At 35.1% G+C, this 19,837-nt stretch overlaps 1 protein-coding gene across 2 annotated transcripts in view; it reads left to right on the top strand.

The window, feature by feature from the left end:
• Positions 1-15,829, top strand: part of vstm2a (V-set and transmembrane domain containing 2A) — a 41,637-nt gene extending 25,808 nt beyond the window's left edge. The window contains exons 3-5 of one of the 2 annotated variants that reach the window (XM_066716459.1): positions 3,802-3,852; positions 8,406-8,745; positions 15,146-15,829. In XM_066716459.1, coding sequence (XP_066572556.1) covers positions 3,802-3,852; positions 8,406-8,745; positions 15,146-15,234 — 480 coding nt within the window. In that variant the 3' untranslated portion in view covers positions 15,235-15,829. Of the gene's footprint in view, positions 1-3,801; positions 3,853-8,405; positions 8,746-15,025 lie in introns of both variants that reach the window. The other variant, XM_066716468.1, reaches the window with a different exon arrangement.
• Positions 15,830-19,837: the final 4,008 nt, after the last annotated feature.

The following is a 19,837-nucleotide window of genomic DNA, read 5'->3' as shown; positions in this document are numbered from 1 at the left end:
CACAGATTAGAAAAATTTGACTTTTGAATTGGTTCTCCAGAGGGATTAATGGATTTGCATGAATATTTACCTGAAACAACTATAAATAATTTATAAATAAATAATAAATAATGCATCAGATTAAAAAAAACAAAACAAATAACATGTTAAACTGCTCAAATGATGTAGGCAAGACTGCCAAAACCATCTCCTCCAGGAAGCATTGTTCTTGCAGCCCACGGTTCTGTATTGTCTACTTCTATAAGTGCAAAGAAAAGTTGTCAAAAAACATTTAGTTTGTCACATCAATCAGCACCTTAAATTGATAACACATTCCTTTGTAGTTGAGTTCTTTGAGGAACAAACTGAGAACTTATTTCTTTTCTTAAAATTCATCGGCACTATAAACAGTAAACAATTACTTTTGTTGGGTGGAGTTGTATAATTTAAGTCCACTGTTTCAGTTTAAATCTTTTTCCCCATTCTTGGCTTCTGAATTTCTTTGGCCAAGAATTGGTAGATAGTATATATATTCCAGCTCACTTCCTCTTGGGTTGAATAGTACAATAGTGTTATCTAGTGAAAAGGGAATCTGATAGAGTACTCCATTACAGTCCATGATATAGGGTCCGTAATCACAACACTTAGTTAGACCTGTGTGGTTTTGTCATACTGTGAAATTAGACAATGTAATTAATGTAGGAAGTCCTAACTCAACAGTGCATTGTCTTCTAAAGGAATGATTTAATGAAACTGCAGAGGACATATTAGTTCTGATTTCTCATTGTGACTGGCGCTCTGCCCTTTCTGCCAGCGCACTGCCACCATCAAAGTGTTTTTTGTACAATTTTATTGAAAGAAGTAATACTGGATTGCTTAAGTCTGCAGTCAGCAAAAGAGGTTTCTGGGCATTAGTCCACTTGGCTCACTTTTCACAATGAATAAATTATACCTCCTAAGATGAATGTTCAGTGCATGCTGTAGGTTTGGGGTTAAGCGTGTGGGCTGTGGCCCCAATGGGAATCACAGTTTAAAACCATGTTGTTTTCTGCAATTTTAGCATTTTATTCTCATTTATCTTTTAATATTTGCTTTCCAGTATACACAAGACTATCATTGGTAAAGCAGTCCAAAACATGGATATGCATAGAAAAGTGTCTTAAATAAGCCTTAATTAGACATATTACAGAACATTTAGTTTACATCTGGTAAACTAAGCAGGTTGCACTTGCAGTAATGAAGATGTGAATGGATTGATTTAAGGTTGGGAATATGAATGTATAGTTTATTTAAAATGACAGGTTTGATATTTAAAAAAGACAATGTAAGAATTGGACTAGCAGGCTTAATTTAACAGCTAGTCTGCACAGTCTTTGCTAATTGATTAAACTTAATTGCTGTTTAGGAATAGTTTTCTAATGGAGACAATCTATTATTTAATATCTGACTTACACTGTGATGACTGCAGTGAAGTAGGCCATGTTGTATTTTGTATTACATTAATAAAAAAATGTTGTGCCTATATTTATTTAACTTAAGCTATGACTTCCGTATAACCCAAGTAATGTGATATTAAATGTGTTCTTCGAAGTGAAAAACCTAAATCTGTGATCAGTGTAAATTAACAATCCACAAAAAGCCGAGAGCTAGCCTGACTCCAGATAATTACTGGTGTATTGTTTTTAGCGTGGACTTATTTAATGACTTAAAGAGGTAACACACTGTGTTCTTACAGCTATTACCGTGGTTGTGGCTCGCTATGCCTCGATGCAGCATTTTGGCTGCCTTTCAAACAGTTATTACTCCCATCTCAACGGTTGCCTGCTTTGTGAATAATAATCATTTTATTAGATGCACTGCTTGAGAAAGGCACGGGGATGAAGACAGATAAGTGGCACTATGAGGTCTGTATAACTGGGGGAGGGGGAAACTGACCACAAAATGTATTTTTAGAACCGTTTTAATATTAGATATGGCAAGTTTGCCAAGGTAAATTGTTCATATTAAGTGCACTAATCCACAGAATATCCATAGAATCCTCCTATTAATTAAACCATTTAGATATTAAATAAATCTGGACAGATTGATGGCACATGATACCAGAACCAACCTTTTGTATTCCACTGCCATTTAAACTTTTCAAAGGTCTTTGTCAGCTATAGATGGTTCAGTGCAATGCAATGGCATGTGCATCTTGACTTGCCACTGGATTCTGTCATTATCCACCAGAGTTTATTCTGGGTTCAGTGACTTAAAGTAGCAGGTTTCCTAAAAGTATGGCATGTTCTGTTCCATCATTTTTGTATCACTGTTTATGTGATAAATCATTACATTCAGTCCGGCCATAGTATGATGTCACAGCAGACCTTTAGACTACAATCTATAAAATCGATTACTTTAACTTAAATACTGATGTCAACACTGCTGGTGCACTATGTATATATTTTTTATTAATATGTTTTGGGGTTTTTTGTGCTCTGTTTTGTGTCCCAACCACAGACTGGAACAGTGCATTAAGCATGTTAATACATTAAAGATTTAAAAACAAAAGCTATTCATAGTAAAGTAAGAATCTCTTTCTTAAAAGGTCATTATAATGCATTTTTCAAAAAAGTAGTTTAATACAGTCCAATTTGTAGGTGATGGCATTGTGTATGTTGAAAACCGTGATGTTTCTTAAAAAATAAACAAATATATGCATGTATTTGCAAGTTCTTGCCTGTCGGTGAGCTTTCCCAGTGCGTCTTGGTACATCTCTTTCATCTGTTTAGTGATGATATCCTAAGTTCACCAACAATTTCTCTCCCAATGCCTATATATTGTCACCATTGCTTTTCTTTTAGATGAACATAAACATACTCCTAAGATATTCAGCTTTTTTGTTTTGCTTATTATTTATCCATCCATAAAATGTGCATTGTGACTGCAGAGTATTCACAGAACTTCCCATTATGTCTGGAAATGAGTCCCTTTAAACACAAACATGCCTGTCTTTGCTTCGGTTTCCTTTAAGAATACATTGTTGTTTGTTTTCTCTAGCTGTGATTGTGCCTTTTTAAGGTTACTATTTCTTTTTTAACCATCCAGAGAATGGGCAGACATAAAATGTGTTAGCAGCATTTCAGTACTCCAAGATCTGAATGTAGGAACAGGGTTTCAGCAAACAATAACAAACCAACAAACAAGAAAACTGCGAGCGTCCCAAATCATACTGTATATATTTACGTGTAGGCTGTGCACGTCCGCAACGTATAAAACAAATACATTCAAGATGTTTATCGACTATCTTCTGTTCTCCAGCGCTACAAATCTCAGTTCAATACGGTTTTCATAGCTCACAATACTATGACTTGCAGGTTTCATTTTTTTAGCTATCCATCAAAGCGCTGGCCTTTGCCGTACGCCTGTTCTCTTAAACAAACATGTTCTTGATGGCACCACACCATGTTTCTAGACACTGATGAAAATGCATTATCCTGCAAAGTACACTTTTAAGACCATTCTCCTCGGAATTGTATTCAACTGTTAAGATTTATGAATCTGGTTGTTTGACCAGCGGTGCCGGTTTTTAGTTAAAACAGAAGGAATGGGGGTGGGGTGATTCTCTATTTACTGCTGGGTATGCTAAGTAAAGCCAGGCAATGTATCTACGTCGCAGATGGCTATGCTGAAAAGACTAGTGCTTACCATTAGTTAATTATTACTCTGTGCACTCAGATGGCATCAAAATGTGTTTCCTTCCCAAACTATTGACAGACAAACAACTTACAGATATATACATGTGCCTGTGGTGCTAATTTATTCTTTCCTTTCTATGTACAGCTGGAAATTATACCAGAAAATGATCCTGATGATGAAGGGACTAAAATAAGTGTAAGTATTGATTTGTGTATTTATTGCATGCACACATGTGTGTAAATATACTGAGTCAACTGCCAGAGGGGAATGATCTGATGTACAGCCAAGAGAAGGGCGAGCGCTTAAAGGGAAGGGACTGGTGCTGTTTTCGTTTTAACTGTAGGTTGATTAATTCTGTTTACAGTTGGTTTCCTTTACAAGTCAAAGCCTGAGCAGAGCGCTCATCCAAACACTGAGCAATCATAATTGATTAATTGTAAAAGAAAATATGGTACATCACATTATTTAATTAATACACATTGACTATCATCATTTCAACAACTTTCACAAAAGATACTAAGGGCCCCATTCATTAAATATAAAATAGGTCAGACATATTAACGATATACAGCAAGATGCTGTGGAAAGCATTAGCATAGAAGATGGCAGCTTAAAATACAAATCAAATTATGCCATGCGTGGGATCCAAGGACTATTAAGGAAGGAGGAGAGACTGTAGCAGTAAATGAAAGAAGGACAAAGAGTGTCTATAATACTGCAGCAATCTGGGGGGTTGGTGTTGTATGAGTTGCTGCACTGTGTGTGTGTGTGTGTGCGTCTGCGTGTGGGTGGGTGGGGGGAGCAGACCGTGTGCGGATCTGAGGATGCTTTCGCACTAGACAGCTGAACCTGACTCGACCACAGGTCAAAAAACCAAGCGCTTGTACATTGTCATTTTCACCCCGAGACGAAGCTCCGAGGCCGGGGTGAACACGCCCTGTGGAGACCAGGGTTTAGACTGAGGTCCACTCCACCTAAGATTAGATGGTGTCCTGTGAGAACGGTTTAGTGAGAGGGAAAGTGTGGGTTCCGGGGTCAAAGGCTGGCCCCGTGCGGGAAAAGTGGGGAGCAGTGATCGGGAGCTTTAAAGAAGAAAATGCTATGCTGTGCCAGTGACAGCAGTTTGGCCCTTGGTTGTGACCATCGTAGTAGTAATAGTAGCAGGAGTACCAGATAAGAATAGTAGTAGTAATCATGAGAAAGACCTAGGAGTCTATGTGGACTCCTCACTTTCTCCATCCAAACAATGTGGGGAAGCAATAAAAAAGGCAAACACGATGTTAGGGTATATTGTCAAAAGTGTAGAACTGAGAACAAGGGCAGTGATGTTCAGACTGTACAATGCACTAGTTAGAGCTCATCTGGATACTGTGGACAGTTCTGGGCTCCACACTTCAAGAAAGATATCGCTGCTCTAGAGGCAGTTCAGAGGAGAGCAACCAGACTTATTCCAGGTCTGAAGGGAAAGTCCTACTGAGAGACTGAGGAACTGAACCGTTTCACCCTGGAACAGAGGAGACTACGTGGGGACTTGATTCAAGTCTTCAAAATCATGAAAGGCATCAACCACATCAAACCAGAGGAGCTTTTCCAGATCAGCAGGGACACACGCACCCGGGGACACAAATGGAAATTGGGCTTCAAGGCATTCAAGACAGAAAACAGGAGACACTTCTTCACACAGAGAGGTGTCACAATCTGAACAAACTCCCCAGCGATGTGGCTGAAGAGACAATTTGGGAACATTCAAAAACAGACTGGATAGGATCCTTGGATCACTTAGTTATTAATGGACACCAAACGAGCACGATTGGGTGAATGGCCTCCTTTCGATTGGACACTTTCTTATGTTTCTAGTAAGGGTAGTTGTGGTAGTTTATAATATCATGATCAGTCAGTTTGTATATATATTATGTACAGTGTAGTAATAAAAACAGTTAATAAAAAAAAAGTCTATTCATGGAAACACACCTCCTCCAGTCCACAAAATGCTTTAAGATTAAACGGGGAAAACGCAAAAAAAATGATCTCAATTTTAAAGTAGTATTAATAATAAAAAATGTTTAGGTACTTGTACTGAGCCATTTTTGTACAATACAGAATTGATGTTAAATGCTGTGATTATACAGCCCACTGATTCAAAGGCATGGCAAAGCAGAGATTAAGTAAGTAGGAACGTGTAGGAGAGACGGCCTTTGGAAGCAGTTGTTTTTTGAATTTTGAACAATACCCAGGAATGTCAGAATCTTCACAGGCAGAAAGCAAGAGCTTGATACCGAAAGTTGCTTTAATTTTCTCATGTACAGCCAGGCATTTTTCTTCATCAGAAGCTCAACTCTTCACACCTGCACTCTGTCAGTACTAAATTGCACCTGATTTAAGGCGTGCCTTAAGGTTACCATGGTTTAGTGAATACCTACTGCGGATAATTACTCTCGTTGCTTCTGGCATTCCACATCATTAGATTACATTACCCTGCGTTTTCCATGTTCTGTACCTGCTACCCATGTGCCCATCTTCTTATTTATAGGCTTATGAGTAAATGTACTTCTTATCGTGGCGGATGAATAGGACGGTTCCTAGCTTGATCGTTGCATAAAACGTGTGTTATCACCTAAGAACCTTTAGTTTAGTATACACTTAATACAATGAAGTAAACACATATTCTTAATATTGTACTTATTTGTGCTAATTGTGCTGCTCATTTATTCAGGCTAAATAAGTATTCATAGTTGAGAAGTAGTTAGATGGTTTTATATTTTTAGCTGTTAATTCAAATTATTTTGTACTGCTAACAGTATGGAGTAGCTGTGTTGCTGTAGAACTGATGATACTCTCAGGTTACATTCAGGGAGTCATTTATGGATATCTTGAAATGATTGGCCGATATCTCCAAATTAACAGGAAGTCATTTTGCAGTTATATAAAATATAAATATTTAAAGATTACTTCAAATGCAATTGGAGATATCTCTAAATGATAACTTGGCTTGCCATTAAAGAGTCATTATATTAAATGCATCACTTACTGTACTTGTTAGTCTATCAATTGTATGCATGAAGAAGATCATTTGCTGTAAATCCAAGTTGTATTCTTAGGATGTCAAAAAAATAAACAGTGATTCAAATTGAAAGGGCAGTTTTGAATAGGGAATTGTCAAATAAATTATATGTTTGCAAAGATACATGCTGTACTGCTTAAAAAAAGCTTAATTTTGTTTTCAGTAATGTTCCTCAAAATAAAAAAAAGAATAACATGCATCGTGTAATCATTTCCCATTCACTGTAAATTAATCCTCATCAGTGAGATAATGATGTATAATAATAGTTTCTCTGAGTGTGCTGTATATTTGTAAGAAATGCTAATTTCATGCAAAAACAGCATGCAAAAGCAAGGACTGTTTTGTTTGGTTGGACAGCAATTAGACAGTTTCTGTAAATTAGTGAACATACAATGTGAAGTTTAAAGTGATTTGAAGTAGCCATATTTGTATGAATCCGACCGATAAAGAGCTGTGGTATTTACCCATGCAGTACTTTGTGCATGTTATTAAAAGCAGAAATTAACTGAGAAAATATGGATAATGAGCTCCAACATGATGTGGGGCTATCGCTGAAGCAAAAGCAAAATCTTGTATCTACCTATGTATATATATATAGACGTTGCGTTACATTGAATGTTGCTGTGGCAGTGATTGCATTATCGCTGTACAAAATAAAATACAAACCTGCAAGAAAACACCTGCCAATGCTCTTGTGCTTCCTCTTTGTTAGACAAATTCAGAGCTGTCGAAAATCTTCTGGTAGCAAACAATGCAAAACAACATTGATATATAATCTAAATAATAAATATACATCCAGGCACCTCCATGCTTAATTGATTTGTACTGTGAAAACATATCATGGCCAAAGCACTCTGTACATAATAGAAAACATGCAGTTTTGTGATTTCTGGCTCCCGACATCCATACAAAATTAAACGTATACATTAGCCAAATGCCAGGAGAGAATATTCAAATGCTTTATTACATTTGCCATGAATTATGCTTAGTATAAATATTAATATAATGCAAGGAGAAGATGTTTCACTGCCTGAACTTCAGATGATCATACGCCTTTGAAGTTTGGTGTTCAGATGTAGTGAGGTAGATAATGCGGTATTTTTCCTTTCAAATAAATAAATTAAAATTCCCTTGAATGATGTTCCATATATACAATGAACCCTCCACATGAATTCACACACTTGTTGAAGTATAACTAAAATACAACACATACATACAAAATAATTAATTGTATCCACATTGTATGTATCCATGGCCATTAAAAATAAGCACATATAGGCACTTTCTGTAGTTAATTGAATTCTGAGGATACCCCCATTCAGAATATCTTTAGCTCTTAATCTGAGTAGCTTGTGCTTTTCAAATGCCTTTCTCAATTGTGATTGTCAATCAAAACATTGATTGTGTGCTGCCTTAACCGATCATAGACGTGGATGTGTGACCGGTTAAAGTTAATTGATGTAGGGTACCAGAAGATTCTGGTATATTGTGGAATCCATCTTTTCCCCAGTTCTAACAAAGTCAGCAGGACCTGATGAAAAATTAGCTACGGACACAAGGTCAAGATGTCCAATTGTGGTTGAAAATAACCTTTCCAACACAATGACAATTCTGAACACGTTTCCAAATCGCCAACACATGGTATGCACTGTTTTTTAATACTCTTTTTCATTGTGTATTCTTGCAGACAGTCAAGGTACAAGGAAACGATATCTCCCACAAACTCCAGATATCCAAAGTAGGTAAAAAAGACGAAGGTCTGTACGAATGCAGAGTCACCGATGCCAACTACGGGGAACTCCGGGATTACAAGGCCCAGGCGTATCTCCAGGTGAACGGCACCACGCGCCCACGCAACAAAACGGTCAAGAAAGCCTCGCCTTTGCACCTAACAGATAAAAAGCCACGGAAAAACAGCTCAGCAGCCGCAGCCGACAGTGGGATGAGCTCGGAGAACCAGCGTCTTCATTCCACGTCCAGTTCTCAAACTACTGCATCCAAAATACTCAAACACAGTCCTGGTTCAGGTATGACTTTTAATTCCAACACAATACTCTTGGTGTAAGTTAATTCAAATCATATCTATATATACACACACATATATATATATATATATATATAGGCTTGTTTACAAACACAACACATATACTCTATATATAGGATAGTTTTTGTTTTGAATTTTTGAATGCTATCATATTCTGTGTAACTCTGGATGAAATCGGAAACATTGCTTTACGATACATGTTAATCAGAATTTCTCAATATAATTCTACACAGTTTGGATGATAAATTTGTACATTCGTATGTTAAGTAAAAGTTTCCTTAGCATGACAAATCCCAGCATATTTAGGCAAGTTTACCTTTGCTATCATAACCAATCTGATTTGAAACTGATAGGGAGACGACCCTGTTATTTGTGATCAGTTGAAAAACTTAAATAAATAAAATAAACAGTAAAAAATAAATGGTAAAACATCGTCAAAATCTTTGCAAGTAACAAAAGCAATCATTCCTTTTTTTATATAAAAATAACTTCATACAACTGGTTAAATTTGGACAAAAAAGGAAAACAATTGGGTACAAAATTTGCTATTTGTAAATGTCATTAGGCGCATTTACAGTGACATTTCTGATCCGGATCAAATGCATCGGTAGCATTTGATCCTGGCAGTGTAAACGCTTGACCGGCTCAAGTCCCAGCATGCACTGTGGCGGCGTGTGTTTTAGAGACGGGGCAGACAAACAGCCTTCACATCAGTGCAGCAGATAGGAGCAGATAGGAGAACACTTCCCTAGCAAAAAAATATTTTTTATTTAAAATGCTTCAGTTGCAAAAAATAAAATAAAACATTGTTAGCAAAAATATATTATTTTATTTTATTTAAAATGCTTTGGTTGTGAAAAAATATGCAAGTGGGTTGGTTTTACTTGAATAATTTGTAACGGGGTAAAGACATATTTTGATATAGCTCAGTATTCTAAATTACAGATTTAATAAATGCATATAATTAAGTTTGGACTTCCATGCTAGTGTGCATGTGAAGACCCCTGTGGCGGCTGAAAGTTGATCCTGATCAAATGTACCGATGCATTTGATCCGAATCAGAAATGGTTGTGTAAAAGCACCTATTATACAGGCAATGAAGTGCTCTTACCAGACTTTTACTTCTGTGTGTAGTAAAGTGCAGTAATCCTGTGCGTTTAATGTTTGTTTTTACCGGAGGTGACTCCACAGCTATCGTTATCTGAAGCCACCTGGCACTTTTAGCAATGTGTTCTTTTCAGGATATGGATTAGATACTGTTGCCACAGTGTCCCTACCATTACATTTCTTATCGTTTCTGCCTGTCAGCCCTCACCATCACTTCAAAATCTAACGTGTGTGTGTTTAATATGTATTTATATTGTGAGACAACGACCAAAGATTGCAGTGACAACCCACACATTGAGATTGGAAATAAAAGAACGACCCGCAGAACTAATGTTTGAGGTCGAGTTACATTATGCACACGGATTAACATGTGAGGCTGAGACCATAGTTAGACATTTTGTTTGTCATTATGGCAGAGGTTTTGTGTGGAAGCTCATTAGCTGATCATAACAGCCATTATCTTTGAAGTGAAGTCTTCTCAAGCTAATAAAATAATTGTAAACACATTTATTCCATAACTACCTTAAATGTCTAGGTTGAATGCTCTGGTTCACGTGTGTTGTTTGACATTCTGTTCAGTTCATGTGTGTTAAACTGTAGCTCTGAATCCTTTTCCTGCCCAAATAGAAGAAAACTATGCACTATCCAAAATGGTGGATGGATAATTAAGCAATTCATAATTGGTGCCTGACCTGGAGACCTCTTGGGTTTCCTTCTTGATTCACTTCTCAAAGGAACACAGCCTTGTTAAGTGTTATGAGATAAGTAGTTGGAAATCATATATGACCAAAAGCATTCATGAGAAAAAATATATTTGCTTTATATATTTCTTGTGGTGAAGAACATCTTTTAGAGTTTTTAACGTAAATCCATCCATCTTATGTATACTTATTCTGAACATGGAATCATTATCTATACACTACATTAAAACATATATATATATACACACACTGACATCCCTAGGGGCACTAGTGATTGATAATTAAAATTACATCTGATCAGAGTAATCTCTGGATTGTCCTGCACTATACTAGGGCTATTGCATTTTAATAAAAAAGGTGTTAAAATAAGCAGTTATGCATTGCAGTTTAATACATGTACCTGTAAATGTATTTTCTTATATATATATATAATACATTCTTATAATTCTTGCACTACATTTACATTCAATACAAACTTTGACAGCTGCTTCGACAGACCTTGTTTAGTGCTAATCTTGAACTACCGCAGATAACATTGCACAGTCCATGTTTAGTGCTAATCTAAGTCCATACATTTCAGTTGTTATTTAGGAATTACCATAAACATTAGTTCATCCACAAATTATACAGTCTCTGTCAACAAGAGTATGTCTGGATATTACACTTCAACACTTTACACTTTATATAAAAGGTTAATATGCAATTCAACTAATAGTTAATAATAATGGAGTTGTATATACATACTACATAGATATGTAGACACATATAAATAGATAGAAATAGAGCTTTGCTTTTGTATTGTTATAGAAATTATTATTTAGAGATTAATGTTGTAAATTACATCTGGCAGCCGAGCTGGATTTGTCTGACAAACATGATATACTTATGTGTCACATCTCTAGCAGTTCACCACCATTAGGTTTGCAAAGCAGACGGAGAATGTGTGCTTTTCTCATAATATACAGGGGGATTTAGTATGCATGGTTTCAGCCTGGAACTGTACGGATAAGAATTAGGTAAAGTCTTTCACAGATTATCGTGAGATGAATTTAAACATTACTGAACTCATACATAATCCATCCAAAGATCCGAGAAGTGTAAAAGGAATCACCAAGTTAATTATTTATATAGAGGGAAATTGACAACACCTAAACTGATTTGGTTGCTACATTATGAGAATGTAAGTCTTCTAGTGTTACTGGATGGAGATTTCAGTTTTAAGCTTAATTCTAAAACAATAAGGCAATATATTTGTTTGTGATTGTCTTACAAAAAAAAGAGAGGATTATAATAGTCCCACCTATAGTCACCTACACAGTTGAGAAATGAGCACAAGACTCTCATGCACCTTCTCATGATATCCAATTGATATTCCCTCACAATTTAAAGAATGAAACTATCCTGATTTTTGGATTGATGATTTAAACATGTTCACATTGTAGCTGTAAAATTGTATTCTGTCATTGTACGCCCAACCTTACTGTCTCAAATGACAGTAATTGTAATAGGCAGAAGCGATAACCTGTCAAAAAAGAAGTGACAGCATCAAGTTATGGAATTATAGTTTGCAACTGGTGTGGTGAAACACAATTTGTATTGTATTTTTTTTTTATTCAAAGCATTTTTTGATATAAACTTGCCTCAAATATGTAAAGTCTGTCATAGTAAGTGTGAAGAGAATTATTCTGATTCTAAAGGTTTTAGCTACAGATGTGATATAGTCTGATCGATACTGTATATCAATCAGGACAGATGAAGCCAGGAAACCCCAAAAGCCTCCATAAACTTTGTTACTTTGCTAGTTTCTGTGGAGCAAACCGATAACTCAAAGCTGAAGTTGTTACTTTCATAATATTGAACTGAATGTCAAGCAAAAAACAGGAATGAGAATGCAAAGCATTCACCCGTTTTAACACTAGAAATTGAGCTTTTCAGTTTCAATTTCATTGATATCTCTACTCTTTTTCTACAGCTTACACGAGATTCACATGCACTGAAGTTACATTCATTTATTTTCTACTGGCCATGTTTGGAACACATACATTATATTATTTTAAGGTTATTTCCAATGTATGTATGTATGGAAGAAGGTGGAAAAAAGCATATGCTAAAAATATGATACTGGGTGACATAACTAATTAACCTAACTAATTAACCTGAACTTGTTCCAAAATATATCTTAGCACATTGTTAGAAAGGCTAAGTGGTTGCAAATTTAAATCCAAAAGATTATTTGACCAGGGACATTGGAGATATCAGAGGTTCAAATCAAAAGATGCAACAGGTAACGTTCTGCATCTGCGCATTGGAATGCAAAAGCCAGGAAGTACGCAATGTGAACAAACCGCAAATGTTTCTTTTCAGTGGAATCTCAGCTACACATGCATGTCTCTATCACAAATCGTAACCGCATGAATTAATACTGCGTAATAGATGCCCCAATTAAAAATCATCAGCGGAAAACACACTCAACTTCTCTCAAGGAAATTTGACGGTTTTGACGATCTTTTATTGATCTCAAACCACAATACGTTTTGCCGTGCTTGTAGTATAATCAAGAGAATTATCTCAAATTATCTTCTGATGCACTTATCTTACAAAAATGTCCTCTGGATGCCTGTTTTGGGCTGGTTCTCCCAGATGGGCATGACTGGTCACGCCAGCAACTCAATAAATTAGGTGAAGGACTCAGGTGTCCGTTGTGTTTGAGCGAGGCTCGGTAGCCTCCTTGTTGCAAGTTGTTTATGTCATTAAGGAATTCCCTGTGTCTGGGATGCCCCATGCTATGATTCCAACAAAGGTCAGTTTTCTTTCGATTTAGTAGCGGTCATAACGTTCATCACTAAGCGGACACGAAATACATTTCTAAATTTAGAATATCAGTGTATCACCAGAGATTGAACATACACTTAATTATTCCATGATCACTACGCTGTCTGTAGCAGGAACTGAACGTGCGTAACCGGCACGGACACGACGGGTAACGAACGACACCGGTGTTTTGTCAGCAAATTTCTCAGATTCCGAATAGTGAATTGGTCATTCTCCAACTATATAATTAGATGACACACACACAAAGTCAGTCTTCTGTATGTGTTCTTCATTTATTCTCAAATAATCATAGTCATGAATCGAACTTTACTGCTTTATTTTCATACTTAATTTCAAACATTTTCTGTCTTATTATTTTTAATAGCAAGAATAAAAACACCACATTCTCTGAGGTATATCTTTTATTCATATGTTATCTAGAGAGACATAATAATGTAGTACTCAGCTGCACCTGGGCTGTAATAACGGGTCACAATCCTCATATGCTGAGGTACCTCCGCTATCATATTTTACCATATATACATTTACAGACAATCATCCAAGACCAAATAAATTAGCAGGAGAGAACATTGGTTAAACGCTTTCTTCTTTTAGGATATTGAGCTGGTGTAGCTAAAATCATCCATGGTAACTGTGTGAACATGGCTTTATGTTAACTAATGGGCAGCTTCACCTTTATTGTATTTATATATATATATATATATATACAGATACATAGATATCATTTGATATATTGGTTAAGTGTAAGAAATTAATTCCACAACAGAATTGTATTGTTTTATTTATTTTTGATCCGTCCATCCTTGGTTACATAGAATTGTTATCCAAATATAACAGGATCATATTGATCAGCAATTATTGAATACTGAATTACTGAGGTTGCTCCCAGGTTTCAATAGCAAGTATAGAAATGGCGAGTGCTTTTAATTTCTTTGACACTCTTAAAAGGATAGATTTTTCCAAATCTGTAATTTTCTTCAACACTGAGACATTCTACCAAATTCAAGGTCAAGTCCCAAAGAGGACAATACAAAAAGGCTAACAGAGTCATAAAACCACTCCAGAACAATTTCTGTTATGATATACATGCATGTTGTTTTAGTAATCTCAAATGCATTAAAAACCGACTTACAGAGAACCACACACATATAGTGACATGCCTGCATGCTTATTCTGCTTATTTTTATTAATTTTACAATTCATATTTCTTTACAATATAGTTATATAGTAAAACTGCTGCAGCTGTTGAAAAATATAAATACATTACTGTGATGTTTAAAATTATGGCAGAAATACAGTATTTACCATAAGATTGATAGCATTTTAGCTGCCTGTCTGAACAAATATCATACTCAAAGACTGAATGCTATGTATAAATCATATATTTAAGATATTACAAGTGCATATTACATTCATTGGCTTTACAAGGCTCTGAGAAAGCTGATGTGTGTCATTATTTACAGTGCATGTCAAGGGAGTCAAGGGCGCAACAGCCAAGATAGTACTTTAAAGATGTATATATATATATATATATATATATATACACACATATGTAAATATAGGCCTGAGAGGAAGCCATGCAAATCTGCAAGATGAGCGAATATCTTATAACTTCTTCCGCAGGTTCGAGGATAGCTACAAGCTACGGACTTGCTGTCCTGCTTCTTGTTTGTGGCTTTGTGAAGGGTGCTTTACTATAGTTTAAGTGCTGACTTTTTCCAATATCACTTTCTCTTCTTAAAGCAAAGAGAAAATTGCCTGCTATTTCCACGGAGCGGACAGCACAGTTGACCCTAACTTCCAACCACCACTCTGCACCCAATGCATTCTAATTATCTACACAAGAAGCACCCTTTTCAAGGCAAGCGAAGGGGATAAACTGTTGTACTGAGCATTTATTTAAAGCTCCCAAGAATAAAAAGGGAACTGGTATTGTCAACTCAAAATAGTCTTGACCTTTCACCAAGACAATTTTTTCTTCTTCTTCTTTTTTTCTGCAGTACATCTACATTCATTGTGCACTGCGTGGAAATTTTGGAAAAAAAAATATATACATAAATACATATATTTGTGTATTGTATATTTAAATGTGTTTGTTTTGGTTATGCTTTTTCCCTTGAAGACCCCCTGGACTTATGCATTGCTGACATAAAATGTATCCATTACAAGATTATCATATGCAAAGATTTGTATTTCTTTGTCTGAGATAAAATGAAAAAGGAAAAAAAAAATGTATGTATTGTGATTCAAGAAGTTATATTGATGAATAATTTATGCTTTTACTGTGAGATCTTTTATACTATGTAAGCTGCAATTACAATAATTGATCTTGTGCTATTGCAGGGGAAAAACATGTTAATTGCTTAGATCGCACATACTTTGTTTGGGTCATTACTTGACTAAATAAATATAATTTGTTTCTGTTTTTACCATTGCACTTTATTTACAATGTGTACAAACCTTTACCATAGCATATCAAACGTACCTTTTAAGAATGCATTTGTTTTACAGTGGAAGTGGAGGGTTTAAAATGGTCTTGAGGTATTTAAATGGTCTTGATTAATATAAACATGAACATGCTTTTTTCATTTGTGTGTGAGTGTGTGGAGGAGGGGATGCAACCCTGTGTTATTTATAAATAAGTGAACAGTGAATTATTTAATTACAGAGGCTGACCCTTTTTTTTCTGCCTGGTGTTAAGGCACAAACAGCCTTCTGTGCTCATTAAGGGTACAGGGATGATTTATCACACAGTTATTCTTGTAAAAAAACAGTACAAAAGTGCACAACTAGGATGAGGATTTTGTCTTAGATTTTTGTGATGTTGGAAATTTTTACTTTCTGATTAATGCCAAGAAAATTATGTTTAATTCCTGTGCAAAAACGTTTGTTTTTTCCATTCAGAAGTACAAAGGTACTAAAGAACATCCATTAAGAAAGTGAAATATCTGTAACATAATTGTCCAGCTGTTTGCTTCTTTCTATGATTATCAGAAGAGAGTTCCTAAGTCAAAATGTCCACATATTTTTTGTAAAGTCATCTTCATTTACATGATTTAAATATACATAAAATATTATAATCCTAAATGTTTCTTTTGTTTTGTTGGCAATATCCAAATTGTGCAAGGAATGTGCATTCTCTTTTATGTATTTCTTTGTACATCTTATAAGTGCAACATTTTCATGCAAGTCCTCCAAATAGTTTTATTGCAAGCAAATGACAACATGAATGTCAGAATTAGTTTTTCTCCCCCCCCCCCCCCCCCCCGCCAGGACACAACAGTATGTAATATGTACTTTAATGTACAGTAATCACACAATTATCTAACATGAAACAGCAGGAACATTTAAATTAAGTTTAATCATGAGAAATATAACCACCCCAAAACAATTGGAAACAAAAGGAGAAACCGAGAAGTCTAAACTCTGCACGGCTTCTGCATATAAATGAATGGTGGGAGACCAAAGTGTATACATCCCCTAATTTAATTCAGTTCGGTTCAATTTAATTTTCTGTAGACTGAACCAGTGGAAGTGTTTGAAGGCTGTTTTTGGATTGTTTTCCTGGGAACCTGCATTCGAGATATAATATTGAGTTGACTTAATTGTGTTACATTTGGTTTTGTTTTCTTCTCCTTAAATTCTACTGAAAGGTTTTCAGTAATACTTGCCAAAGATCAGTAATATTACATAAATGTAATTGTTGGAAGTGTATTCCAATTTGTTAATGCTGAATGTAAAAGGAAACCTAGAGGCTAGAGAGACAGAAACAATGGGGGGGGAAATGGCCGAGATGTTTATTCAAAATATTTTCAGCCTTTTGTAACAAACTGCTGCTGATTTTAAAACTGTAAAACAAAATACAGGACTGTCTGTATTTCAAGAAGTTGGTCACAAAGTGATTTTTAAAGCTTAGTTTATGTAACTAAAGTATTTATTTTATACTTTTAAAGGTCCAGGAAGTGGATACATGACCAATTTTATATAAAACCCTCTGCAATTAATTTCAATGAACAGTAAGAGGTTTTAGAAAATACTTTGTAGTCTATTTTTCTTTTAGAAAATCACAATGATTACAAGTTAGAATGGATTATTTTGAAAAAAAAAATCACCAACCTACCACTATACATTTATAGATATGGACACAAATATGTGCACCTCCCTATTTTTTTTTAAGACAATATTATTTAATTCAAATTGGCAATATTAAAAGGAAATGTATTTTTTTAGATATTTAATAATTTCATGAATTGAATTTCTCCAAATTAGAATTTATTTTTAACAAATTGTAGGATATGGATGCAGCTGAACATTTTGTTTTTAGAAATGTAAAAATGTAGTCAGACCTTTTGTTTCCATTTGATTTTGGACAACAAGTACTGAATGTACATCTGTATTTCCTAAATTATTTCAATTACATTTAATTGCTTGGATTTATTGGAGCTGCTGTGAAGAGGAGTCAAATAATAGGATCCAAAATCTGTAAAATATGAAGACAAATGATGGACAAATGCAAGTAGGTACAGTGGATCCAGTAACATTTAGAATATATTATATATGTACATATGGCCATTATGCTGTTGGAAAAATGTAATTTATTTTTTAAATCATGTTATATTTTAAATCAATAGAATCGATGGAATATCACACAATACCTTGTATTATATGTTATATAATTTTATCTTACATAAAATAAAAAAATAAAGACATTGATTTACCCCAGGCACAACTGCTGAGACTGGTTTACATATGTATTGTGTATCATAATTCAAGTGTCTGCTTTCAAATTAGTTGCATGTAATAATGGTTACTGTTGCTTTAACAAAGACTTTAAACACATCAAGATTCAGACAATGTCAGCCTTTTAAAATATCCCAGTATTTAGTTTACTTATTAACTTGTCTCGTTGGACTTTAAAACAGATGTGTAACTAATCATTTTGTGGCCATTCTTCTTATTCTTGTGATCAAAACAGTTCTGAGTAATTTTAAAAAACTTCTAAACTGCAAACTGTACAAACCTTTATATTGTGTGTGTTCTGTTTTATTTGTCTATATAATGATGTTGTTTCATATCCTGTATTGTGGCTTGGTGCGACATCTGTGCATATCAAATTATAAATGATGTAAATGTTGTTGCTCTTGAAAACAACAGGAATGGGCTCTTTGGTTAATAAAGTAAATTAATTTGACTACACTCTTCAAAGGTATGAAAATGAGCAGCGTATGCGTTCGTGGTAAGGACAGTGTTTACACAGCTTCGTTCATCTGGATGAGTCACGCAGAGGATCAGAACTACTTCACATTCAGCAACTGGATGCGTCACTATCCATTATGGAAATGCTTCTTCTGGCATCATCCTTCATCCTCATCCAGCTCTATTGTATACCTGGCAAAATAGATTCCAATAACTCACTAGTGGCTTTCTGATCATCATTCAAAGTGTCTATATAGAGTACACCTGGCAGCGCCTCCTAATTTGACCACATCATCTGCCAAAGCGAACATCAAAGAGCAGCTCATCACACAGCTTGGAAAATGTTATTTTTGGCCGGAAAACTGTGTTGGGTCTCACTTTTTCAACAAAGGATCAAAAGTCAGCTATTAAAATACAAGAATAGTGCATATAAAAGTGATGACACAGTTATCCATTTTTATTTATTTAAGAAATGTATTGTGTGCCTAGGCATTATAAAAATATCAGTGTAGGTAGTTTTAGCTTTTAAACTTGGCTTGGTAAAAGTTGGACCTTTCGACTTAAGTTACATACTAGTATAGTTGGGTTTACCATAATGTAACCGGGCTATACTGTAACCTTGTAACATCTTCTTTTACTCCACAGAGCACAGACAAAAACAAAACCACACACCACATAGACTTTTGTTTTTAACTGTATTATTATTTTTCTTTCCTTGTTTTGTTTTTTTTGTACTATATAGGGAGATTGTACTTTATTACAAATCAGAAATACATGTGTGTACAATTATAACCTGAACAAGTGTTTGCTTTGCTTACATTAACAATTAAATAAATAAACATTTACATTTTTCTACTGTTCACACATTTGGCTTAATATGAAAGGGGGAAAAAAAATGACCAGGGGCTGGATTAAATCAAAACTTTGACCCACCTGCTAATAGCAAACTACAATCATAGCGGTTACATTTCTGATTAGGAGAAAGTGGCATCTGACTAAAAATGAAGCCGCAACTGAGTATACTTCTGTAGTTTTCTCAGAAATCAAAGCAGGTGATTCATTATATATATTTTTTTGTTCATGTGCTTGCTGTGTTTAAATTATACATTGTAATTATACATAATTATATATAGAAATAAATGTTAATAAAATGCTTGCAAAATGGATGTTTATGTTACCTGTTGGCATTTGAAATGTGAAAGTTCATGCATCTTCAAATTTCCAAATGAGAACAGAGAT

Source organism: Amia ocellicauda, chromosome 2 (genome assembly GCF_036373705.1).
Source record: "Amia ocellicauda isolate fAmiCal2 chromosome 2, fAmiCal2.hap1, whole genome shotgun sequence".
Taxonomy (NCBI): Eukaryota; Metazoa; Chordata; class Actinopteri; order Amiiformes; family Amiidae; genus Amia; species Amia ocellicauda.
Note: the sequence above shows the minus strand (reverse complement) of the source record. Positions and strands in the feature narration are given on the sequence as shown.